At 43.6% G+C, this 26,721-nt stretch overlaps 1 protein-coding gene across 5 annotated transcripts in view; it reads left to right on the forward strand.

Moving 5' to 3' along the window:
- The window catches only part of ZNF280D (zinc finger protein 280D), a 3,097,091-nt gene that overhangs the window by 2,535,568 nt on the left and 534,802 nt on the right, over nucleotides 1-26,721 (forward strand). For all 5 annotated transcript variants that reach the window (XM_044078966.1, XM_044078968.1, XM_044078970.1 and 2 more), the window contains one exon: nucleotides 6,590-6,623. In XM_044078966.1, the coding sequence (XP_043934901.1) occupies nucleotides 6,590-6,623 (34 nt within the window). The remainder of the gene's footprint in view (nucleotides 1-6,589; nucleotides 6,624-26,721) is intronic.

The raw sequence follows: 26,721 nt of genomic DNA on the forward strand, positions 1-26,721 counted from the left end.
TAGAAAATCCTATGCTGAAAAATGGAAAAGATTCTGTTCCTGGAACCAAACTCAGGGGATAGGCACAGCAGCGCTCCAATTTACCTCAGATTCTTCAATACTTAACTGAGATGCTTCACAAGGGCCTTTCCTTTTCCTCCTTCAAAATTCATGCCTCAGCCATTTCAGCTCATTACAACACAGAACCACCCATCTTCTCTCATCCACTGCTGAAGCAGTTCCTCAGAGGGGCCAAAAACTTAAGACCACCCAGGAGAGCCCCTACTCCAGCCTGGGACCTTAACTTTGTATTGGAAAAACTCACCCTACCTCCTTTTGAGCCAGCTGCAAATGCAGAGTTGAAATTCCTTTCTTGGAAAACGGCCTTCCTTTTAGCCATCACTTCACCAAGAAGGGTGTCTGAATTACAGGCCCTCATGGCAGTGGAGCCTTTCATCATTTTTCATGCGGACAGGGTGTCCCTCAGGACCAATCCTTCCTTCATGCCCAAGGTGGTATCCAATGTGGCGCTTAATCAGTTCATTCATTTGCCAACCTTCTTTTCTAATCTATGGAACAAAGGGGAACAAATACTGCACTCCTTAGATGTGTACAGACAACTTAGATTTTATTTGGACATGACTAAACCTCTCAGGAAATCTGAACAGCTGCCGGTTACATTTGCTGCAGGGGCAGAGGGGAAGGGCATTTCAAAGCAAACTGTTTCTAAATGGATAGGCCATTGCATTCATTTCTGCTATAACCACCATGGAAAACCTACCCCACAGGGGATAAGACCACATTCAACCAGGGCTTCATCTACCTCTACAGCCTTTCTCAGAGGTATCCCTACCAGGGACATCCTAGAAGCTGCTACCTGGAGTTCTGTACATACCTTCACCAAGCATTATTATTTGCCAATTTTCTCTAAATCCAGAACTGGCTTTGCCACTGCAGTGTTGCAGGACCTTGGAGAGTGGCCTAATGGTTTAGGTGTTTGCCTTACAAACACCAAGATGCAGGGTTTGAGTCTCACAAGGGATAATTGGCTAGGCTTAAAATGGCTCGAAAGGGTAGTTAGCCTAGTACTAACCTATGAACCTTATAGCTGGTCCTAATGCTATGTAATTTCCTCCTCCTATCCTTAGCTTTGTGAATCTACCCAAATGTGATGACTGTAACAGTGAAACACGAAGAACCTAGTACAGTTGTGTACACTTACCATAAATGTAGATGTTCGAGTGTATTCACTGTTGCAGTCCTAGTTACCCTCCCTCCAGCCCCCTGACTTCTATTGGCTATACCTCTTTTCTTGCTTACTATGCTTAAAGGTTTTTGGTGTATTTGCTTTTTTGTTGGAGGTGTATCCTTGTGTATATAATTGCTTTCCATTATGGGGGCACCTGACATCTGGGGCAAGAAAAACTGATGTAATGGCGTCGGCTGCATGCTTTATATCCCTGACTGCCTGACGTCATGGAAGATGAGACAGCAACCGATGCAGGACCCAAGACTTTGATAATTAGGCCGACTGAGGGCTACTGCAAGCAGATACCCCAAATGTGATGACTGCAACAGTGAATACACTCGAACATCTACATTTATGGTCAGTGTACACAAGTGTACTTTTCCTTTTTAGTGTCATGGAAATCACAGAATCTCTGACCAATTCTGGATCTAAGCCAGTGGTGCACAATCTTTTTGTGGGGAGGGCCACTATACAAATTCATAATGCATCTGCAGGTCACCTCAAAACATAGTAAGTCGTTATGAGTTAACCGGTACAGGTGACTGGCATTTTTTACAAATTGCCTGTTTTCTACTTCAACTTTGCATTTAACTTTATTGTGGCTTGCAGCCATGGCTTATTATCAACCCTTGCTGAACATTACTGTTGTTTACAGACTACAAGTTGGAAACAAGAAATAATAGTTACTTCCATGGCTAAAATTAGAGGTATGCACAACTGCAATCAATTAGGTAAGTAAGCACGTGCTGGAAAGTTTGCATGACTGGAGTAAGGCATAGCATTTTTTTCACTTAAATGTTTTGGTTACTCTCTGGGGGCCGGATGGCGTTGAGTGGCAGGACGGATTTAGCCCCCAGGTCGGATGTTGTGCACCACTGATCTAAGCAATCTAAATCAGTATATAAATAAGTCAGTGCCCCAGGATGGTTATGGTTTAGTTCATCCTTCCATTTCTGCATAACATCAATTAGATGTGCTCTATAGAACTGAAGTTATATGTGCTATCACTTCAAAATTGGTGGGACGCTCCAGAGAGCAACTGCGCTTTTCGGCTAGGAGCTAGTTACTATCAATTCAGAGCTCTGTATTTGGAATCTCTTCAGCCCTAGGGTGTCTACCAATGCATGACACTAGTGGCAATTCAACTGAGGTTTGAAAGTTTCCAGGTGTTTTTCCATATCTAGATGACTGGCTTCTCACTGCCCAACCAAGCATCAACTTCTGCAAGCCATGGATTGCTTGTTTCAGATCTCCCTCTCCCTGGGCATTGACATAAACCTGGCCAAAGTCGAACTGTCTCAAGTACAAAATTTGGAGTTTATAGGAGCTTGACTGGATAGTACAAATCAGTGGTGTCATTACCCCTTCATCGTATCACATCTTTAAGAAATCAGGTGTGTGACTTTTACTGTCTCTTCTGTGTACTGTCTCAGACATGATAGTGGTTATTCTATGCAGTAATTCAAGATACTCTCCAGCTAGAGTAGGGAGTGCAGGTTTATTGAAGAATGGTCCAACCTGATAGCATTACCCACTAGAGCTTCCTATCTTAGCGTTGACCCTTTTTCAAATTCTACATCTGTCATCTGTCTCTCTCTTGTCTATTGGTTCACTATATAATCTTGAAATTTTGAAATATCGAATTTCAAAATCTCGAGACCATATAGCTGACACCCCTAAATACTGAAAGACCAGGAGCGCGAAATTCAAAATCCCGAAGTTCAGAGATGTTGAAGTAGCGCTTCTGGTGTTGCGGTTTGTGAATGGATAGGTGGAAGGTTAGGTAAGTATCTATGTTTGAGTATGTTGGTTAGGGGCTTGAGTTTGTGTGTAAGTGTGTGTTGTGACTGTGATGTGTGTGTGTGAGGGGAATGTAGGTGTGTGGTGGTGTTTTCGTATGTTTCTCTGTGTAGTGCAACCTTGGAATTAGAATATTTAAGTAGGGGGGTGTGGGGGGCGCAGGGTGTCTTGCCCCCCTGCTTGTATGTAGTGTAGGTTTGTGTTTTGGGTGAAGGTGTGTGTATGTGTGTGGTGTATGTTTAGTGTAATGTTCGGGATTTTAAATTTCGCGGCTTCTGGTCTTCTGGTTTTCTCGTCTTTTGGGTATCTGGTCTTGGGATTCTGGTCTTCACTATCGTGAGTATTCGGGATTTAGTAGTGATCCCCTTGTCTACACCTTTTAAGAAAAAGACGACTTTTATCTACTGTTAAAATTCTAACTAAGAACTATATCAATTTTTCTATCAGAAAATTAATTCCTACCTCTTTACAACTGACAGCTTTACTGTAAGAAATCTTGCTACTCGCACCCTCCATGAGACAGTTCTCTTCCTTGTCAGAGCTTACGGTTATCCTTCAGTAACTAGCATACCCCCCCCCCCCCCCAAAAAAAAAAAAAAAAAAAAAGAAAAGAAGACAAGCAATTGGAATACAAAGTCTTTCCCTGGAAAATATTTTTCTTGGTAGCAGATACCTTTGGAAAATGAGTTCCAGACCTTTACACCTTGTCTGCCAACAATCCTCACATTATTTCTTTTAAAAAGTGGGCATCTTTCCACACCTATCCCTTTGTATTTAAGCTAAGTAACCACAGAGTCCAGTGTTAATTATCCACACTATTGCATGAGACCAAAGACTGCAGAATGTCTGACAAGCTACTTATCTACCTTCCTCCCAGCAACTTGGATCAAAAAGTTTCTCTAGGCTATACTAACCAAGAGATTACCAAGTTTCTTGATGAAATTTTTACAAAATGGCCTGTAATTTCCTCATCATTATACAGGATCTCGGATAGAATTAAGATTATCACATTTAACAGTCTACCTAAGCTTCTGTCGGTGTTTTTTTTTTTCTTACAATCACTGGGTCAAGTACTCTTTCCAGTTTGACTCATAACATTTTTGGCATTTTCCCCAAAATCATAGCTTTTTAGGGTTACACATTGCTCCCACATATCTTTCTTCAGGGCCTCCCAAGAGTTGCATTGCTGGAGATTCTGACCCACAGGTGAGGAAGTATGAAAAGGACATCAGATAAAGAAGTTATGTACTTACCGTGACGTTCCATCTGTGTTGTCCATTTTCATTCTTCCTCACCTTCCCTCCCAACCATCCCCCGGCCTCTCTTTCTTAGAAGCATATTTGGAGGTTAATACTATTTTCATTTTCCAGCTTTGAGCCTTTATAATTTCTTTACCTGTCCAGCTTGTCTAAAACCAATGGGCAATAGGCAGCAAACTCAATCTGAGGAGACATGGACAGAGTAGTGTATTATGGGAAGAGGGTGGAGCTCGAGATTTGGGATCCAAAGTCTAGAAAATGCATCTGAGCCAGATCCAAGAATCGGATCCGAGATCCACAGGTGAGGAAGAATGAAAATGGACAACACAGATGGAACATTATGCTAAGTACATAACTTTTTTATACTCACCTTAAATCTATTCCAGGCAGGGTTAAGGCTCACTTTACCAGGGCCTTGGCTTCATCTGTGGCTTTTTGAAAAGGATTGAATTCTAGAAGCAGCTACTTAGTCCAGTGTCTTTTTACAAAGCACTATAAGCTTGATTCCTTCTCCAGGTCTAGATCAAGCTTTGCTAGGACTGTTCTCCAGGAGCTTCTGGACCCTTCTCCTTCCACCTTTCAGATTTAGTTAGCTAGGGTAATCTACCCATATAACTAATGTTAATGCAGCAGTGATCAATATGAAGAACATAGTACAGCCTTGTAGGTTGAACTTAACAGTATATGTTCAAATGATCACTGCTTCAGTAGATGCTGCTAGCATTGTCCTTTCAGGGTTCAGCCTCCCTCTCTATGCTGGCAGGAAAGCTCTGAAAGGCTTTGTGCCCAAACTTGTCTTTTACTTAGCTCAGAACGAGTCACTTGACACTTTAGGCATGTGTAAGTTGCCTCGAAGCTTTGGAAGCTGGCCTGCTGTATTGTATACTTGGTTGGTTATAACATCTACTGTTATGTTAAGTTCAATTTACACAACTGTACTTTCTGGTAAGAGGTGATGTGTTTGTGATGAGATTGAAGAATTCCTAGAGTTGTGGATTTATCATAGAGAAGCTCTGCTTAGTACAATCAAGTTTGAATCCAAAGGTTTTGAGAGTCCCATTGTGGTTTTTGCTTCTGATGTTATAGGAAGATATTTTGGGGAGAGCTTTTCAGTTAAAGGGCTAATGGTATCTGAATGTTAAAGTTTAAGAAACTGACACACAGGAGATCTGCCTTCTGTCTTGACTGGTAACCATTTGGTCTTGTATGGGAAAGAGAGTAAACAGACTATTTCAAATAAAATATGTAACTTTAGTGGTCTTTATTTTTGAGGCAGCAGCAACATGTGATAGACCATATTCAGGCTGTGAAAGAAAGTTGCATTTGCCTATGGCTGTGCTGGTAACATAGGATAGAAAAGTGGAATATTTCTCTGGTGCATAATAGGAGGTAATTTGTTTTCATTTTCCGTTGCCTTTTTTTGCTAGTTATCTTGCATGCCCCTCATGGGATCTTTTAGGATTTTTTCTGCCAGAGTTGTAGCAGTCTTTGTGGCTTATGTTGGAGTCCTGTAACTACTTGGAATTTGGTTGTTTTGGCAACTGCTGGACGCATTCTTGAAGCACTGTTGCCATGATGTGTAATCATATATACACTATCAGTAGTCTAGCAGTTAGAGCAGAAGATTAAGGCTATGAGCTGGTAGCAGGTTTCTTCCTGTAGTCCAGGGTTTAAGTCCCTCAGCCTCCATTTACCTTCTGCCCAGCACTTAACAAGTCACTTAACTTGCTTGTGCTGTTAGTTAATTGGGAAATTGGGCTTGGCTGCTCAGTAATCCTGACCGTATGACTGATGACTACATATGAACCCGTCAGAGTAAGTTTTGGACTGGAGGGGAGGCTATCTTAAATAAAATTAATTCCCTTTGATTTATCAGATGGCATACCCCTTTTCTTGGATGAAACAGCTCAGTCAGTTACAAAAGCACCAACAGTTATTCTAGGTCTTCTGGATATGCTTATTCAGCAGGCATGACACAATACACCTGCCCACTGAGGTCCTCTTGTATAGGGCCTTATTTTTAGTTTATTCTTGGTTCATTTTTTGGTGACAGGAAAAAATGTCTTTGTCTTCCTTTTGTGAGTTCTCCCTCATTGTTGATAAATTCCCGCCGTAGATAACTGATTTGAAAAGCAAAGGTAATAGATGCCCTTTCAAAGGCCTGCTGACCAAGCATCTCTCAAACATGTGGAGTTCTATTTGTCCTAGAGGTACACAGCCTTTGTGACTCAAGTTTTGTCTGTTGTTATTTGAACATTAAATAAAAACTGACATAACAGCTTAATGTTTTGTTTCTTTTCAGAGTCAAAGATGAAGATAGAGTTGAGGATTCTGAGGTAATTTGATTTACTCTGCATAAAAAGTTAAAACTGTTGCTGATTAAGTTATGGAACTATTTATTTTTGGGCTGGTGCAACCTTTGCTGTTTGTTCATGATTATTTTACTGTTGGATTCATATATTAAGGTTAATAAGAATAGCTTTTATGAAAGCAGCAAGCAAACCACCACTCGATTTTAAGCCAGTAGCTTATGCACTTTATTGCCTCTACTCTGCATTGCAGCAAGTGCATCTGTCGTAACTACATAAACCACTGGATTTCAAGTAGTAATAATTTAGTTATTTATGTAATTTATCCTCTCTGCTAGTGAGGTACTATATGCAGAAGTGTAGCACAACATTGTAATGCCTTTAAATATTCTCCCCAGCCAGACCACGTGGCTGCAGACTGTATACAGTCCCCCGAAAAATGAGTATCTTTGTTTTCAACTGTTAGTTGTTTGAAGACTAATCCTTTTCATAGCAAAGATAGCTGTGTGTACTGGTCTCTGTTGTGAACTAAGGTGTAGTCAGCCCAGGCATCATCGTCTGACCTTAAGCTGTACTCTTTCTAACATGTGGAATTGAATTATATATACCCAGCTACAGCCGTGAATGTGTACTGTGAGTGTAACCTTATCTTTTAAATTGAATTGCATATTACCATTGGAAGTAATAGCAGTGCATCTGTTGCTTAGCGATATTCCACTGTTTTGGGAGGTGGTATAATAAGTTTGAGGAAGTGTCGTTATGCTTCTTTCCTTTTAAATTTCATTTTAAAGTAGGAAAATGAAAATTTGCTCTCTCAATGTTTTCCCTGATGAAACATAATGTGTCAGAGCGCTTGCTTTAATCACTGGGCTTCTTTGTAACCTTGTAAACTGTTTTAGAAATAGTTATGTTGGAATTAATCACTGCCAATTTTAGATATTTCGGCAAGATGATCTAATCCTTGGCCAAAGATGGTATTTTAATGTGGGCCTACTAAATGATAGCATCCCTACTTTACAAAGTGCCATGTATTAGAATGATGTCTTATTTTGGTGAAGCCCTGTTTTGCCACCCTTTTGTCACACTGCTTGGTGAGTGTCAGTGTTTCATCCTTTTGGATTATGTGTTAGTCCTCCCATACTAGGTGGACAGTGTTAAGCAGGATGTTGATAAGTAATTACTAGGCTGTTGATCCACGAGCATCTTTGTAAGTCTTTGCTATACACTCCCATGGAATTTTTAAGCCTTATAATTTAAGTACAAATAACTGTGAGATAAGCAAAACATTTACATATTGCCCCTGTCCATGAGGGGCAGTGATGCTAAAACAGGGGTGAATTTGTGGTTATCAGCGTGTTCATCCAAATTGTTTGAATAATGTAAGAGAAAACTTTTGCTTTATGTGGAGAGGAATATAATTCCAAAGAAATGGTATTCCCTGAGGTACATATATATCCCTCCTGTATGCTCTATTTATGTTGCAAAAGAGATTTAGATCTCTTGAGTGGGTGTTTATGCCACCACTGGACTTGCAAATTTGCAGGAGGCCTGACAGGATTGGGTCTGTTGAGGCTGTTTATGCAAGGCAGAGACTGATACTCAGTAAGCCTGTATGACACTAAGAGGATGATCAAGGCTTTGAGAGAGGCTGCATAATTTTCATGATTTACACCCTTAATTTTGTTAGTAAGAAAAAGTTGTGAGCAATCGAGTTGTGTCAAACATTTGGACAGCAGTTAACTTAATGAGTGTGGAATGCAGTGGAATGATACCATTTCTGAACCTAGATGTCATACTCCGAGTAGTAAGCTGTGCAGTGAAAAAGCACATTCTTTCAAAAGTGGATATGTGGTGATGGAAAGACAGTTTTGTTGTCTGCATGGCTTCCCAAGTCCCTAACTATTAGATCAGTGGCATGTTGTCACTGTGATAGTTTCAAGGGGGCTTTGTGCTTGCTGAAGGATACTATTATACATTTCTTGGCAATCAGTTTTAGTCCGTGGTTTTGACACCAGCTGTTAGTTTGGGAAAAGCCCCCTTGTGGAGGATTTTGATGTTTCCTGGGGAGTTTGTGATGGCACCAAGTTTATAGTCTTCTACAAACTTAGTTAACCATAAACCATTAGCAGTAGCTTTGATCTCCAAAATGTAAATGTCAAAGAGGACTGAACCCTGGAGTACACCACCAGTGACGAGTCTTTTGGAGGAGGTAGAGCAACCTACCCTAAAATCTTGGGTTCTATTTGTGAGCTAATTTGCTCTCCAACATTTTACACAGGGATTACAATTTAGCTGGCCTAGTTTATCTACAATACTGGAGTTATGGAATGGTAATGAATGCCTTTGTGAGGTCTACATGTGCAGCGTGTACTGATTTGCCTTCACCTATTGCTTCATTAACTTTCTCGAAGAAGTCAGCCAGCTTAAGTAGGCAGGATCTGCCCTTAAATCTGAAGTGGCTTGGGTGAAGAAGTTTGTAGGTTACATATGATCTTATTCCTTTCCATAGCCTTGCAAATGAGGCTGGTCAGACTAGTTTGATCTATAATTTCCTAAGGCCATCAACACCCCAACTTTGTGCAAGGGAATGCCAGTTGCTGCTTCCGTTTGTTTGGACACCTGTTTGAAGTTTGATTTTGAATAGTCTCTGTGAGGGGTCTGACAGGTCTTGTTTCAGGCTGGCCAGTAAGCAGGCCCAGTATGTTATCTGGCCTCCATGTAACTGTGCTTTGTTGTCCTTTGCTTGGGTGGAAATGTTTACTCCATATTTGGCTTTGGTTAATTTGATCAGGATACGGAGTCCCCTGTTAAGTGTAACAAGTGCTTTTTTGCATGTTTTTTGTTGTATTTATTTTTGCATACAGTGAGTTTTTTCTTTTATTATAGAAACTATTTATATGTGGGTTCTACCATGCGGGTTTATTTGTGAATTTTAAATTGTGTTTTGGAGGTGGCAGATGCATCTGTGCAGCTATTTTACATGTGCATCAAATTTGTCAGTAAAAGATTCTACTTAAGTAGTGGGGCAGTGAGTAAGAAGTGGGGGGTGTTAAATTTAGCCAGGTTAACACTTTGGTATAACGTAGCTTAGCTTTGACATAATCTCTGAATACTGAGGTACTGGAAGATGCGTCTTGTTGTAGTTTTAAGGTGAATGACTGATTTGACCCGGGTGGGCGTTTCCTAAGGAACAAAGTTTGCCAATATTTGTGAAGACCGTATCCAAGATTTTATCACCCTTGGTTGGAGTATGGACTAACCAGTCCATAAAGTTTATATTGATGAAGTCCAGAAATCTCTGGGCATGTATGCTAGAGGATGTGCATATGTCTTCCTGTTAATGGAGATGTAGTTGAAGTCCCTTAGGAGAATGGTGCTTGGCTAAAGGCATAGGGACACCATACTGCTTTAGTCTGAGTTGTGGATTGGTTCATAGGAGGTTACCAGGGTATTGACCCTAGGGCCTTTATAAGCCTAGCCATGTTATACCTTTGCGCCATTATTGACCAAGTTGTATAGTCTGTATTTGCAGCTCAAGTCTATGGTCATCACCGACTGCCTTTATCCAAGAGGGACATAGGTGACACCCTTGGGGTAAATTTACGGTCTCCCATCCATGTGTCTATGTTACGCTTAAATAGGGTCATTGAGGAGCTCTGTTTTATGTGAATTGGGAATTTGTTCCAGAGCAGTGGCCATCTCTGGGAAATGCATCTGTCTCTCCATCATGTCCTGTCAATGTTGCAGGCTAGGTTAAGATCCCTAGATTGAGTGAATTTTGTCCCATTGACTTGCGGATGTGCAGCATTTACAATAGGGCAGGGTCCGAGACTGCTCTGTAGGCCAGGCATGAGTCCCCTCTCAGCAGCCTATAGAGTACAGTGACAGATAGGCCTTCAGTCTGTCCTCGTAGGTCATGTGTTGAAGGTCATGAATTTTCTTGGTGAGAAACCTCTGAGGTCTCTCCAGCTGTTGCAGGTGTCTGGTGAAGTACATACAGAAGGGAGCCTTGTACTCTGTTAGTGGTCTGATGAGGGGATGAGTTCAGGAGAGTTATAACATCCTTAGCTCTAGATGTGATGCCCTTACTTATGAGATGTGCAACACTGTGTTCCCAAATATCTCACCACAGGGTTTGAGCTAAGGGAGTACTGTTAATATTGTAATTTGCAGGGACCTCCCCTTTGCCAAAAGAGATGAACACATTTTTTTGTGTTACTTTGTCTGTGGCACTGAGGTGGAAAAAATGGGGTCCTGTAGTTGTCTATAATGTGACAAACGGTCTTGTTAATTCTACGTTGGATGTGGAGGGCTTGTGGGGGTGGATGAAGTTTTAGCCAGAATATGAAAGCCTTGGGAGGATAAGTGCAGGCCATCTCTGGCAAAGTTGTTAGGACTGTCTTCCAGCTCATAAGTTCATAGGTGTATACTAGGTTAGTGATCACTAGGGCCCTTGTAAGCCTAGCTGTGCAACCCAAATGTGACACTCAAATTTGATTTATATGGAGGGTGATTTACTGCCTGCCCCTGACCATCAGAGGCATAGGTGTCAGACCAGGGGTGACTTTCCGATTACCCATCCATTGGTCCAAGTTGCAATTAATGTGGATGGAGAGCCTGTTCCGGAGAATGGGAATTCTCTGAGAAACTAACAGTTCATACGTAAATACTAGGTTATCAGCCTGTAAACTATTACAAGCCTTGCTAATAACCAGAAGTCGGAATCAAACCCTGTATTTGGGAGGTACAGACCTTAACCATTACACTCCCAGAGTGATAAAAATATTGGACCCCTTTTGAATGACAGCAGAGGCTAACTTGTTGCAGTCCATAATCATTTGATGTTATGTGATCCTATCTCGCCTACATTCTGACTGATGGGTTCGGAGCCGATCCCTCGGCTCCGACTCGGCACGCTTATGCCAAAGAGCGAAGTCTCTTATTGGCTGAGCTTACTATATCCCAGGATGCACCACTACCAGTCCCCCAGATCTCGTTTGCCGCTAACCTGCGAAGACGTGGTCTCGAGCTGGCTGAGCTGAGTAGTAAATTTACTAACTTTTTCTGTCAGAATTTTGCTGTTCTTGTCATAAAAAGCTGTTTTAACGGCTATTCTTCACTTTGTGTGTGTTTGGAGTTTGTTAAAGACTTGTTGTGTGATTGGGTTGAGTTTGGTTTAGGCCTCCTTCATCTCAGGGCCTTCCCGGTCAGTCAACCCTCCTAAAACCTTACAGGGTTTCAAAGTACCCTTGTTATTTGCAACGCTTTTAAGCGATAACTGTAAGCCTATTATTAGGTAGTGTCAAACAGAAAGTCAGTAATTGTATTTTTCTGTCAAAGATTACTGAAATTGTTTTGCCATAATGTCTCAAAATCCTAGGCCTTCGGGCTTCAAAAAATGCACCAAATGCAATTTCAAAATGTCTATCACAGACGATCACTCGCTCTGTGTGTATTGTTTGGGTGCAAAACACTTACAGGAGTCATGCAGCGTGTGTCACGCTTTTTCCTCAAGGGTCCTCCAGGAGAGGAAAAATAAATTGATTCTTAAGGGGTTAATAAAACCTTCTTTTGAAGAAGCCTTGGCATCCTCTCCTTCTCCGCTAAAGAAAGGGCCGGTTCCGACCAGTCCGTCGGATCCGACCGCTAAAAGACATAGGCAGGCCTCTCCTTCGGCTCCAAGGACTTCGGAGCCGAGGGCGGAACGGTCTGCCTCGATGCCACCAGTCTCGACTCCTCTGGCTTCGGAGCCGATGGCTGGGGCATCGAGGCGGGTCACCTTCGCCGGCTCCACTGGTCTCGGAGCCGACAAGGGTCGCCGCCAGACACTTCCTCCTCGGCCAAGTCCACCTCGGCACCGATGGAATCTAGTGTGTGTATTCCTTCGGCGCCGATAGTCATCGAGTCGCCGAGCCGGGTCCCCTAGCCCTTTGGGGCCGTTGGAGAGGCCATCTCGAACCCGTTCAGTTTCCTCTCGGTCTTCGAGGATGTCGGATTCAGATATAGACAGGGTGCTCCAAAGACTGTTCCAGTCCCCAGTCTTCCAAAAATTTGTTTCGGTTCCGACCCAGTTGGCTTCGGAGCCGATAGCCCAGGCCCACCCCATTGCCATTCCTCCTCCGACTGCTTCGGCTCCGTCGGAGCAGGTGCTGTTGGAGCCGGTGGAGATCTTAGGGTCGGCTCCGACCCTTACTCCAACCCGGGCCTTCGGGTCCGAGTTTGGTACACGGACTTCTTCGGCTGGACCCGGGGGTGATGTTTCGGGACCTATGCTTTCGGTTCCGAGCCTCCCTCTCAGTGCTTCGGCTGCGGGACTTCCGTCGGTTATCATGGCTCCGGGGACCGGACACTCCCAGGATTCTGGGGGTCCGGCTTTCAGAGCCATGAGGAGTGCCTTGGCCAAGTCTTCTTGCCATCTCTCCGGCTTTACCGGCACCTTCCCTGGGCGTGGAGACTGGGTCTTTGGCAGTTCCCTGTCCGTAGGCAGCGGAGCCCTGGGCCTGAGGTTACCCCATTGGGGGTTCCCTCCTCCTGAGGGTTCTTCGAGTTGTCTTCGGAGGAACCCCCAAGGAAGAGATCGTGCAAGAGGAAGCACGTGGACTCCCCCGAGTCTATTACATCGGACACTGATCTTGATGATGCAGAGGGGTCCCCGGTCGCCCTCGGATGATGTCTCATTTGCAGACATCTTAGAGATCCTCAAACAACGAGGCGGCTGGATATCCAAACCCCCCTCTGCTGATGAGTCAGTGCTCCTCAAGGCCTTTGGGGCTCAGCCCTCCGCCTCCTGGGTGTCTCCGCCCTTCGACGAGCTTCTGGATTTAGTTTGTCGGAGGGCGTGGGAACATCCAGATACCGTGGAACCAGTCCCTTCTCGTCCTAATAAATTTTTGTCTGCCCCACCCGAGAAGGAGTTCCTCACTAAAGGCGTGGCTGTAGATGCCATGGTGGTGGCATCTGCTACACAACAGGACGTGGCAGGGGCTTCGTCCGTCCATCCTCCTAATAAGGAGTCTAGGAGCATGGACAGGTACGGAAGTGCACCCTGACTTCAGCGGCCTTTACTTTAAGGTCTCTGAATTATTTGGCACATTTTACCAGGCTGCAGAGGGATCTGGTCAAGGAGTTGTCAGATTCCTCTCGGTAACCTACCTGAGCAGCTAGCCCAGTCGGTTAGCTCTCAGTTGGCTATCCTTACGTCAATTTCTAACTCGCCCATGAGGCTCATTTCCTATGCGGCCAAGGGGCGGTAGAGCGGCAGGCACAGGCGTGGCTCACGGAGACAAGCCTGGCTCCGCTTGTGTCAGTTCATGGAGGCCTTCAAGTCTTCCTTCCGACCCTCCCTTTGATGGGTCCTCTTTGTTTGGACCTAAGGTTAAAGACACCCTTACCCGCTGTGAGCAAGAGGGAAAAACTTTATCTGCCGTAGGTGCCCGTTATTCCACTCCCTTCCGGCCTTACCCCAAGGCTAAAGGAGGGGGAAGATGTGGTTCCGTAAATCTCGTAAGTTTTTCCTCAACAGCAGGAAGATTCCCCTTCCAGAGGCAGAGGACGGGGAAATTTTTCTGGGAGACGCTGTCCCAGAGGCGGCAGAGGGCCCCGCAATTCTGGAGACCGCGAGTCCTTTCGTGGCTCTTCAGCCTCCCACACATCATGAGGGATTGCCCGGCTGTGCTGCTCCGGAGCCAGTCGGGTGTCGTTTTGCCAAGCACCTAAAAGCCTGGGAGTCAATCACTCAGGACAGATGGGTGCTTCGGATCATTGCCGGAGGTTACACCATCCCATTCACATACTCACCTCCACCGTCCAAAAAAATCCCGGACCCACCACCCAGTCAAAGGGAAATAGCAGCCGCAGAAGCTTTAAAACTGCTAGAAAAAGGAGTCATCCAACCGTCCCCACAGACCAGATCGGATCCGAAATTACTCCAGGTTCTTTTAGTGCCAAAAGACAGGGGACCTGAGACCAATATTGGATCTCAGCAGACTGAACCAATCCGTCACGAAATCCAAATTCCGAATGGTCACGTTATAATCCATTCTCCCATTGTTGGAGAAGGATGTTTGGATGTGCTCCATAGACCTCAAGGACGCCTATTATCACATACCGATACATCAGGCGTCCAGGAGGTATCTGCGCTTCAGCCTGGGAGTCAGTCATTACCAATTTTGTGCACTGCCCTTTGGTCTCACCACAGCCCCCAGGGTGTTCACCAAGTGTTTGGCAGTAGTGACGGCTCACCTGAGGAGTCTTGGATTCCAAGTGTTTCCCTATCTGGACGACTGGCTCCTGACTGACACCACCAGGCATCTACTAATGGACAACCTCAAAGCCACCATCTCCCTGGGTGCCACCCTGGGGATTACATTCAATTGGTCAAAGTCTGTCTTGCTGCCCTCTCAGCGCATAAGGTTCATAGGAGCAGAGATAGACTCAAAATTGACGCTGCTTTTCTTCCTGCCGAAAGGATCCAAACTTTACAGGGCCAAGTCCAAGCTCTGATTTCAAGATCCAAAGCCCCAGCCAGGATGGTTCTACAAGTTTTAGGTTCAATGTCTGCCGCGGTTCTTTTAGTTCCTCTGGCAAGATTGCACATGAGGATTCTTCAGTGGCTATTGTCGACTCAATGGTCCTTTCAGGACCTTCCCCTCAATCATCCCATCATGTTTACAGAAACATGCAAACGGGACCTTCGCTGGTGGCTTCAGACATCCAATCTAAATCAAGGAAGTCCTTTTGTTCTTCCCTCTCCAGTGGTCACCCTGACGACAGATGCCTCCCAGACAGGGTGGGGGGGGGGGGCATTGTCTGGGCAGGTTAGTTCAAGGATCCTGGCTTCCGGACGAAACTCTTCTCCACATCAATGTATTGGAGATGAGGGCGGTTCTTCTTTCCCTACAGGCCTTACACAGGTTTCTCCCTCAGGGCATAATCGCCATCCACACAGACAACATGTCGGTGGTCTGGTACCTAAACAAGCAAGGAGGGACCAGATCTTACCCCCTTTGCAGAGAGGCCATGAGGGTGTGGGAATGGGCGGTAGCGACCCACATTCCGGGAAATCAAATATACTGGCAGACAGATTAAGCAGGACAATTCTCTCTCCTCACGAGTGGTCCCTAAACAAAACAGTAGCAGATCAGGTTTTCGGAGATGGGGACGCTGCTGCACCTATTTGCAACTCCACTAAACACCAAGTGCAAAAGGTTCTTCTCCTTGACTCCACATCAGGGAGTACCAGCTATGGATGCTCTAGCACAACCTTGGCCAACAGGGCTACTTTATGCCTTTCCTCCGATCCCACTTCTCTCCAAAGTCATTCAAAAAGCTTCTCAATTGGGGTCCACAATGATACTGATTGCCCCATACTGGCCTCGTCAGGTATGGTTTCCTTACCTGAAGAAACATGCGGTGGACGATCCGTGGACTTTAGACCTAATTCCGGACCTGCTAATTCATCAGTCGGGACAACAGCATCAGTCCCTTCGATCTTTGAAGTTGACAGCTTGGCTCCTCCACTTCCGACTTTAGTCAGGAGTCACACATTAGACCCGGAAGTTATTCACATTTTATCTTCGGCCCACAAACCCACCACTAAGAAATTGTACCTCAGTAAGTGGAAAAGGTTTGCTATCTGGGCTCAACTCAGGGGCTTAGACCCTATCACTGCTCCTATCCCAGAGGTTTTGAAATTTTTAACATCCCTATTTAATCAAGGATCTTCTGTCTCTACTATTAAAGTCCAACTAGCGGCAATCTCTAAATTTCACGAGTCCATGGATCCTCCATTGATGAGCAGCAGATTATGCAAAACTTTCATTAAAGGTGCGGGTCTGTTGAGACCCCCAGTTTTTCATCCTGCCTCCGTGGGATCTAGATTTAGTGCTTCGTGCATTGACATCTTCCCCTTTCGAACCGGCTGCTACATGTGACTTAAAATATCTGTCTTGGAAAACTGCCTTCTTAGTTGCAATTACTTCTGCAAGAAGAGTTTCAGAGCTTCAAGCCCTGTCCATTAAACCACCGTACTTGATTTTCCACAAGGACAGAGTATCTCTTAGGCCTAATCCATCCTTTGTCCCAAAGGTCTGTTCTAATCTTTTTGTCTCCAACAGTCTCTAGAGCTACCAGTTTTCTTCCCAAATTTCTCCAATGAAGCAGAATACACTCTCCATAAATTGGATGTTCACAGGCAATTACGCTTCTATTAGACAGGACTCAGCAACTTCGTAAGTCAGACCAGTTGTTTGTGTCCTTCTCAGATAATAAATTGGGTAAAACCATCACAAAAGCTACTATTTCCAAATGGATTAGAGATTGCATAACTCAGGCTTATTCTTCTTCGAATAAGCAACTTACAACATCTATCAAAGCTCACTCTACCAGAGCTATGGCTACTTCTATAGCTTTTCATTCCAAGCTCGCTATATCGGAGATTTGTGCTGTGGCTACTTGGTCCAATCCGCACACTTTCATTTCCCACTACAAATTGGATGTGGCATCTAAAGGACGAGCATCATTTGGTTCCACGGTACTCAGGAGTGTTTTCCAGTGAGCCACCCAGGATTCAGGCGCTAGGGACGCTGTCCCATCAGTCAGAATGTAGGCGAGATAGGATCACATAACATCTTTTAGTTATGTACTCACCATAACTTCAGATGTTTGGGATCCATCTCACATTCCTAATACCCACCCTCCTTCCCCCTGCCTTGGAGATCAGAAGAGATTGAACGGTTTTGAGTTCTACTGTTTTATCTTGTTTCATCTGACGATGTTATATAAGCAGGGCGTGCATGTATGCGGACAAACTAGATCTGGGGGACTGGTAGTGGTGCATCCTGGGATATAGTAAGCTCAGCCAATAAGAGACTTCGCTCTTTGGCATAAGCGTGCCGAGTCGGAGCCGAGGGATCGGCTCCGAACCCATCAGTCAGAATGTAGGCGAGATGGATCCCAAACATCTGAAGTTATGGTGAGTACATAACTAAAAGTTTTGTGGCATAATTCTTGGTGATGGTAAAATCCTGCTCAAGGCTAGGTTCATACCTGCTTCTGATGCATATTCAGAGAGCGCCATCATCTATCTCTCCATATCGTTCAGGGATATATGCCTCAAATCATTTACACACACATGTGTTATGCCTATCTTGTACATGTACTTGTGGTGCAAGGAGTTGAGTGCCTGCGTGATGTTGCAAATCCTGACACCTTATTGGCAACTGACCATGACTGTCTTTGCATAGCTGGTTACTGTTACTTCAGTGCATCTCACAATGGAGTCACCTATAACCGGGATGTCAGATTGTGTGGTGGCTTGCTTTATGGGCTTTTAATCTGAGACATTGGGACTTCTCTGTATGTTTCAAGGTGGATTGATGGCTGTGTTGTGTGTTTGTGAGGTTGCTGAGAGTACTTGTTTCTTAGGTTCAATTTAGGGGGCCTTTGTGGTTTACATAGGTTACTTGAGTGTCAGCTTATGTACATCTGTATGTTTATCTGATCTGTATGTGATAGATTTAGTATGGTGGTTTGTGTTAACTGACAGCCTGCTTTATTTGTGTTTTCACATGAGAGTTTTGTCTCTAGTGGCATTAAATAACTGCATCTCTCACAGTGTGTCAGTTTAAAATAGTAGGTGGTTATCAGTAAACAGAAAATTGATACGTTGCCTCAGGATGCCAATTTAAATCCAGTTGGCAACAGAGATGTTGGGAAGACCACATCCATGGTTCCAGCTTACTAATGTTGGCTGAAGGGAGGAGTAGTGTCTGTGAGATTTGCTGTTGATTACTGAAGGCACGATCTGTCTAGTAGTGTAAATTGTGCTGGTCTCAGTACAGCTGCATGCATCTAGGATTAGAGATCCTAAGTTCCTCCACTCACCAGAAGCAGAAGAGTAGCACTAATCCAAGCTGCTTCATGAGAAGTAGTATTAACCCAGATGTTGCTGTGTCTGGTACACTTGCTGTATGGTCTTCTCTTGGTGTATATCCTGGATTGAACCTACAGCAGCTGGGCATAACAGACAACCAAGCTGCACAAAGGCCCTGAAGAGGTTATCACCAGAGCTGTAACCAGACTAGAACTTCTGGTATGGCGGCTGCCTGAGACGCATGAATCTGACCAGCTGTCCCATTCTCAGCTAGTAAGATGGAGCTCTTAATTTAAGCAGAGCAGTAAATTAATAGAAACAAAGGCCAGGTACTAAAAGGTTGTATGTTGAAGAAAAATAAGAGGCAAGAGGTCAAAAGGGAATAAAAAAGGTAGCAAAATGAGGTGGTAACAGAGGAAGTAGAAGATAAAGCAGTTATTTTAACCATAATTTGAGCAGAAACTAAAGGAATGGGGGGGGGATAAGACAGTCTCCTGAGTCTGGAAAAGAGAGTAGATGAAATGCAACAATCCCTAAATGAATATCATCCAAACTTTTTTTTTAAACAAGAAGCATCTTTCTTATCATGTATGACATTGGTAATCATACATTTATATAAATGTAAACAAACTGTATTGAAGTAATTGTAGCTGCAAATAGTATACATCACTTAAAATCTATCCAGTCATTGTCAGTTAAACATTACATAGCTAATTCAAATCCTGCCTTCTTTTAAACCTCATTCTTCATCTGCATATATTGTTCCAACAGTTCCCATTTTTTTCCTAGTGTAATTTGCTCCTACCCTTATTTTAAAGATCCCAATTTCAGTTGTTTTATCTTTGTTACTATATTCACTGCTTCTTGTGCAGTTGGTTTAGACTTTGATTTCCATTTTCTAGTAACTGCTTTTTGGGCAGTGATCACAACCAGACTCAGCAAGGCTTTACTATGTTTAGGCAATTATGATTCTCTATCACAGTTCAAAAAAAAGAAAAACATTCCCTTAGTTACATCAATTTGCTCACAGTATCATCCAAACCTTGATTGATTGATAATTAGAAGTTAAAGATGAGGGCTGAAGCTGCAGAAGCAAGACTGGGCTGCATGTAGAAAAAGCCTGCCAACCTAAAAGATTGAGAAGAAAAAAAAAAATCTAAAAATACTGGGATTGCCAGTGAGATATGAAGATACGAGGGACAGAATTATAAAGGAAAGAATTTGAAGTTACAACTTTTTGCAGGAGACAAATGTCTTTATGTGGATCAAGATTATTCTTATGAAACATAAATGAGGAGAGGGATGTTCATCCTATCAATACAGTTCTGCAAACAGAAGGTTTCAGGTTGCAGATGATATATCTGGTTGCAATTAAGGATCTGGATGTACCCTGGAAGTAGATTCTAACAGACCCAAAGGAGGCATTAGCAATACTACAGAACCCAGTCAATCACAGATTGGCACAGAAAGACCAAAGTGATGAGCAGCAGTGGGACACTGGCCCACAAGAAAGCAGCATTTAAAAGGAGGAAGAGGGGTATTTCCACTGTTCAAATAGCAGCAAGCATTAAAGGAGAGGGCTCAAGCATTTCAGAAGGCAAGGAAGAGAAGGGAAGAGCAGCTATAAGCCATAATTTATGAAAAGGATCAGGAGGAAGGGTGCAGTTAACAGTTTTGTGTGTAATTATTGAACAAATATGCAGCACGATTAAGGAGAATCTCTGACCTTAAGTGAACTGATCTAAGATAGAGTACTGCATTAATGGATACATTTGAGCATTAGAAAAGAATGGGAATGTTGATTGGTGGAAAGAACGGAGGGGGAGGTACTCAAGACATCGAGATGACAGAGTTAAGGATATAATGAAACTGATTTTCTCATTTCTTCCCTCTCTCTTGGTTTTTCAGAATTAGATGCACAAGTATTTTGGGAAAGGAAGAAAAAAGTGAAAGAAACTCTTGTTAGGGAAACTTGGGTATAAGAAGCCATGGGTCAGAGGTAAGGAGGTACAGCATTAATCAAATTGTTGTCTCCATTTTATAACTGAAACAAGCTTCTGCAGATGCAGAAATAGACTGAATTGCTCGATATACCGTATTAGAAGAGAATGGGAAGTATGAATGTTTAAACAAGCCAAACACCACAAACCAAGAAAGGAGAGAGGGTAGTCAGCAGACTTAAATATGGCTCAAACAAAAGTTGTACAATGAGCACGAGCACTCAAATAAATGTCAGAACCCACTTTTATTTAAAAACGATAAAACGCTTAGCGCTTTCATTTCACAATATGTCAAACTTCATCAGACAAATTACACATTCTAGCGTCACTTCCTTTATACCCTTCTATGAGCTTTCATTGTCTGGATCAAGAATTAATATTAAAATCAGTGAAATTAAAAACAAATCACACTTGTAGTAAATACTTGTAATAACTACTCAAGTACTGAAGGGGAGCCAGCAAATATTGAACATGTATGCCTAACTACTACTAGAAAATAAATCAAAAGATATATATGATGAAACACTGAGTGCAAAAATGAATGTTAATTTAAATATTAAGATTATTCTCTTTTTATAGACTATATAAACTAAAATAATATTTATGAGTTGATTTTGATTACTTTGTATGCACTGTCACTTTTCTCCTTTCAAGTGCCTTCAATTTTAATATGGGGGAAGTAGAACTTCTCTCGTTTATGCCTAGCCAACTATCAGCCTGCAGTCGAATCTGCCATTTGAGTTCACTAATCTCTAAAGTCAGCCCTCACGGTCTATTGTCTTCAATAATAACATGGTGTACGGCCATAAAATAGAAAAAATGCCCCTCATTGCTACTAGTGTGCTTTGCTAGGGCATTATTCATGTTGTCTCTTTTAATGGCTTACTCATGCTCATATATTCTCTGCCAGAGTTTTCTGTCCGTTTTTCCAATGTAGAAACATGGACATGAGTTGCACAGTGCCAAGTAAACTTCTGCTTTGGAACCACAAGTATATCTAACCTTAAGGTACTATGTGGTGTTCCTTACAGTAAAACTGTTTTGACACTTGAATTTTATGACACCATGTACAAACTCCACACTTAACCATTCCTAGTTTAGCTTTTATTTCTCTTCTCTGTTTTGTCCTGAGTAAGTCCTTAAACTTAGGCCCTTTCCTATATATAACCCTTGGTTTATCTCCAATTCGCTGTCTTATGTATGAATCCTCTAATAAAACTGGCCAATTCTTTTCAAAAATAGTTCTTAACACATTTTTCTTTTCAAAAATAGTTCTTAACACATTTTTTGAATACTCTCCTATTTTTTACTGTTTGCACTTCTAAAAGTCGTTTAAAGTCGTCTTTGTGTTGTTTAACTGTTGTAGGCTACACACTCAAGTGCCCTAGCCTGTTTATAGCATTTACAGTGTTTTTTGTGTAAAGTTACTGTTTGTTCTGCAAAAGAAAAACAAAAAAAATATTCTTGTTTCCCGCCTTTTCTAAGCTAGATTAGTCCAGATTTCAGGTTTTGCTGAATTCTGAGCTGTGGTACAAGTTCCTGTGTTGCCCATATCCTTACTTGGATAGGAGGAAGCTTCTCTGTTCAGTGAGAGTGGGGAGCTTTGAGCAGCCTATCTGTCCCTGGAGGAGTGGTCTCAGCCCAGCAACTAGTAGCTTAATGGCCGTTTTGGGCTAATTCCTATCTCTTTCAATCTCCCTGCTTTAAAACCCGCATCTGCGTGGTTTTGCGCATGTATACAACTCAGCACAGCTCCTTGTGGTGATGTCCTTCATGGATGCATCTGCAGTCATAACAAGTGGGTTGTCCTGTCGTCAGGCAGCCCTGCAGTCGGCCGGATTCCAAAGTCCGGGTCCGGCTTCGGCTGATGTCGCACTCCACCCGACGTCATCTCTGGTCGTCTTCGGGTATAAAAGCATCAGCCGACGCCATTTTCCCCAGTCTTTCTTGCGCGTGGCCAAGCAGAAGCTGTTCGCAAGTGCCGGTCGGTCGGATCCAGAGATTACTTCTACCGAATACTACTCAAGACTTCTAAAGCTAAGTACCCGTTGGGGACTCTTTCTTGCCTCAGCCGATGTCAGAAAAAGTTAACAATTGTTTAACCTGTGGGAAACAAATACCTCATAAAGATTTCCACTCATACTGTCTGCCTTGTTTAGGCCCAGCCCACGACGTAGCAGCCTGTTCGCCTGTGCTTCTTTAACCGACGAACGCTTAGGCGCCGGGTCGGAGTTTGCAGAACAGTTTTTCGGTACTGATTTTGCGTACATTATGCCGCCGGATCCTCCGACTACCCCAAAAACGCAAAGATAAAGACCGACACTCGCGGTCCGCGGTTTCGCCGAAACCACGGTAAAGCAAATCATGAGTGTCTCGGTTTCGGCCGAAACCGAGAAAACTGCTCAAAGTACAGCTGAACCTATTCTAACAACTGAGGCCCCTGCTACAACTCTTGAATCGACCTCAGAAATTTTACCCACTACGGTGGTGGACTTATCAGACACCATCCCCTTGGATGTCTCTACCCCAGCACGTGGTGCTGCTAGGCCTCCAGCTGCCATGTCCATTAAGGCCTTCGCCAGGGCTAAAGCAGCCAAGACTACTAAATCAGTGCCTGTTAAACCCCCCACATCCAGGCCCTCTTCTAGTTCTCAAATGCTTTCTTTGGCAGAAGATTTAATTTCTTTAATTAGAGGATCTCAACCTCACCCAGATAGGGCCTCTCAGCCCCCTGAGAAGAGATCTAGGGCAGAGCCCCCTGAGCCAGTTTCTACTGATGATTCTGCTGATGAATCAGACATAACTGATCAGCCTGAGGCTCCCTTCTCCAATTTTGAAGATTCAGATGCTGAAGAATCCATTCCAGCTGCTTCCCACCAGAAGAATTCTCCTTTGGGGAAACCTTGCATGCCATGCGAGAACAGTTCCAATGGCAACAACAGGATTTTTCAGACTCCAGAAAAAGACTTAGGACCTTTCTGCACCTCCCACAGCACAGGCCCTTAGCTATACCTCCTGTTCTCTCTGTGGTGGATGATGCTTTCAATGATGTTTGCTCCGCTCCAGATTCTTTACCCCCAGCCCCTGCCAAACCTGACAGATTTTACAGGGTGCCAGATACTCATCACCACCTTTACAAGGCCCCACTTGCAGACCCAGAAACTATATCCCAGGGTCCCAAGGCAGTAGCCGCAACCACAGCTAAAAACCCTATTCCTTCTGAAAGGGAAGCTAGGTCACTAGACAGATGGGGTAAAAAGGTCTACACTTCAGCTACTCTCTCAGCTAGAGCTTTAAACTGTCAGTTTCACATGATACAATACCAAGAGTTTATGCTTGATCAGTTAACTAAAAATTAACCACTGATGAATCTCTTGATAAGAAATATGTATTAGAGATGGTAAATAACATACAACAGGTTAGCAACCATTCCTTAAAATGTGGCTATGATGCACTGGAGGCTTCATTTAGATCAGCCATGCCAGGCACAGTGATAAGAAGGCATGCATGGCTAAAGGAACAAGCTTTACCGGATCATGTTAAAGCTAAGTTGCTAGATGCTCCTATGGACAAGACAAGTTTGTTTGGTACACCTGCCCAGCAGGTTATGAAGAAAATGGAAGAAAAGGCAAAATCTGTTCAAACTGTTAAAGATTTCTTGCAGGTTCAACCCCCAAGGTTTAGCAGGAACTGGCCTGCCAAAAATTGGTCCTTTCCTGACTCCACAAAATTTCAAAGGGGTAGAAATAGACGTTCCAGAGGCAGAAACCAATCCAGAGGAGGTGCCTACAGAGGACGACAGTGGCAAGGTAACAACAGAGGCACAGACACAGCCACCGCCACTACATCAGCACAACCGCAGTGACTTAATCCTAAATCCGCCTACCAGGGAACAAATAGCAGCCCCTCTAGGCGGAAAGTTAACCTTATTTTCAAAGAACTGGCACTACATAACAAAAGACAAGTGGATTTTACAAACCATAGATCAAGGTTACCGGTTTCACTTCCACACTTTACCAGTCAAAAGAATGAGAGCTGTGGAAAGAGTGCCAACAGCAGAACAAGGAAAGGGGTTCTACTCCAGACTATTCCTAGTTCCAAGAAAGGAAAAAAGTTGGAGACCAATTCTCGACCTGTCCACCTTAAATACATATATCATTGTCCCAAAATTCAAAATGCTGACCCTACAGCAACTTCTTCCCATGCTGGGCAAGGAGTCTTGGCTGGTAACTCTAGATCTCAAGGAGGCATACCTGCACGTCCCCATCCGACCAATCTGCAGAAGATACCTCAGATTTCTTGCAGGATCAGAGCACTATCAATTCTCAGCATTGCCCTTTGGCTTATCTACTGCGCCCAGAGTATTCACAAAATGCCTGGCATCAGTAATCGCCCATTGCAGACTACAGGGAATTCAAATTTACCCATACCTGGACGACTGCCTGCTACAAGGGGACAACAAAAGCAAGCTGACAACAGATTTACAAAGGGTCATTTACTTGCTACAAGGACTGGGATACACAGTCAATTTACAAAAGTCAAGACTGATACCATCCCAAACAAGGACTTTCTTGGGCGGGGAATTGGACACAGTACAACAAATGGCATTCCTGACTACAGAAAAACAAAAGAACTTCCTCTTTACTTCTTGGCACTAACAAAACTGAACAAGTTAACAGCAAGAAAAGTTCTACAGGCCTTGGGCTTCATGGCATCATGCATAATCTTGGTCCCATTTGCCAGACTACATATGAGGAAACTACAGTGGTACCTAAAGAATTTATGGTCCCAACACAGACACAGTCTAGAAACAGAAATCCCACTAATTCCATGCTTAAAACAGGAGTTCCTATGGTGGGCTCAGGCATGCCAGTCAAACCCAGGCCTACCCTTTCGCAGATGTCAACCAAGCCAGACCATCACAACAGACGCTTCAGACCTAGGATGGGGGGCCCACATGCTGCTGGCAGTAAAACTGGCAATCCAAAAGTTCAAACCATTTCTCAAAGAGGGCCAGTTGATGATAAGAACAGACAACACCACAGTCATGTGGTACATCAACAAACAGGGAGGCACTCATTCATACCCCCTATGCAGAATGACCTTGGAGCTGTGGACCCTGGCACTCAGCTACAACATTCAGTTACAGGCAATATTTGTACCAGGGAAAGACAATACTCTGGCAGACATATTAAGCAGAACCACTTCGGATGCCCACGAATGGAAGCTGCACGCGGACATCTTCAAGACCATCTCGAAGAAATGGGGAATGCCACTGATAGACCTATTTGCATCACCTCTCAATTACCAGCTCAAAAAATTCTGCACAAGGACATTCCACCCACTAGCATGGAAAGTGGACTCACTCTCCTTCAACTGGAAAGGCCTAACAGCATATGCATTCCCACCTCTTCCTTTGATACACAAGGTACTGCTAAAAATAAGGGAAGAACGTCCAAGGATAATCCTGATAGCTCCAAACTGGCCAAGACAACACTGGTACCCACTACTGAAGAGCATGTCGCGGAACAATATGTGGCCAATACCACTGATGCCTTTGATGTTAACTCAGAACAACAACAGCATCATACATCCAAACCTAAAAACGCTGCAACTGACTGCATGGAACATCACATAGCAGCAGCTAATCCAGAACTTTCCCAAAGAGTTAAAGACATTATTCTTGAAGCACGCAGACCTTCAACAAGAAGGAACTATGCTGGAAAATGGAAAAGGTTTGTCATTTGGAGTACGGAAAGAGGAAAAGATGTGTCAAACATAGATATACCTAACATTCTGGAGTATCTGGCCGAACTTCTTCATTCAGGCCTGTCCTACTCCTCCATCAAGATACATGCATCAGCTATTTCAGCAGAATACAGCTTTGATCCACCTGTTTTTTCGCACCCTTTGCTCAGGCAGTTCCTCAGAGGAATCAAGAATGTAAAACCTCCAAGGAAACCACCATTACCAGCTTGGGATTTAAACTTTGTGCTAGAAAAGTTGACACTATCACCCTTTGAACCAGCAGCAACAGCAGACCTACAACACCTGTCATGGAAAACTGCTTTCCTACTGGCAATTACTTCAGCAAGGAGGGTTTCAGAACTACAGGCCTTAATGGCAGTGCAACCCTTCCTAATCTTCCACCAAGATAGAGTGTCCTTGAGGACTAATCCAACATTTATGCCCAAGGTGGTATCCAGAGTGTCTTTAAACCAGGCAATCCACCTACCTACCTTCTTTCCCAACC

This window comes from Protopterus annectens, chromosome 7.part1 (assembly GCF_019279795.1).
Source record: "Protopterus annectens isolate FY-2018-M chromosome 7.part1, PAN1.0, whole genome shotgun sequence".
Taxonomy (NCBI): Eukaryota; Metazoa; Chordata; order Ceratodontiformes; family Protopteridae; genus Protopterus; species Protopterus annectens.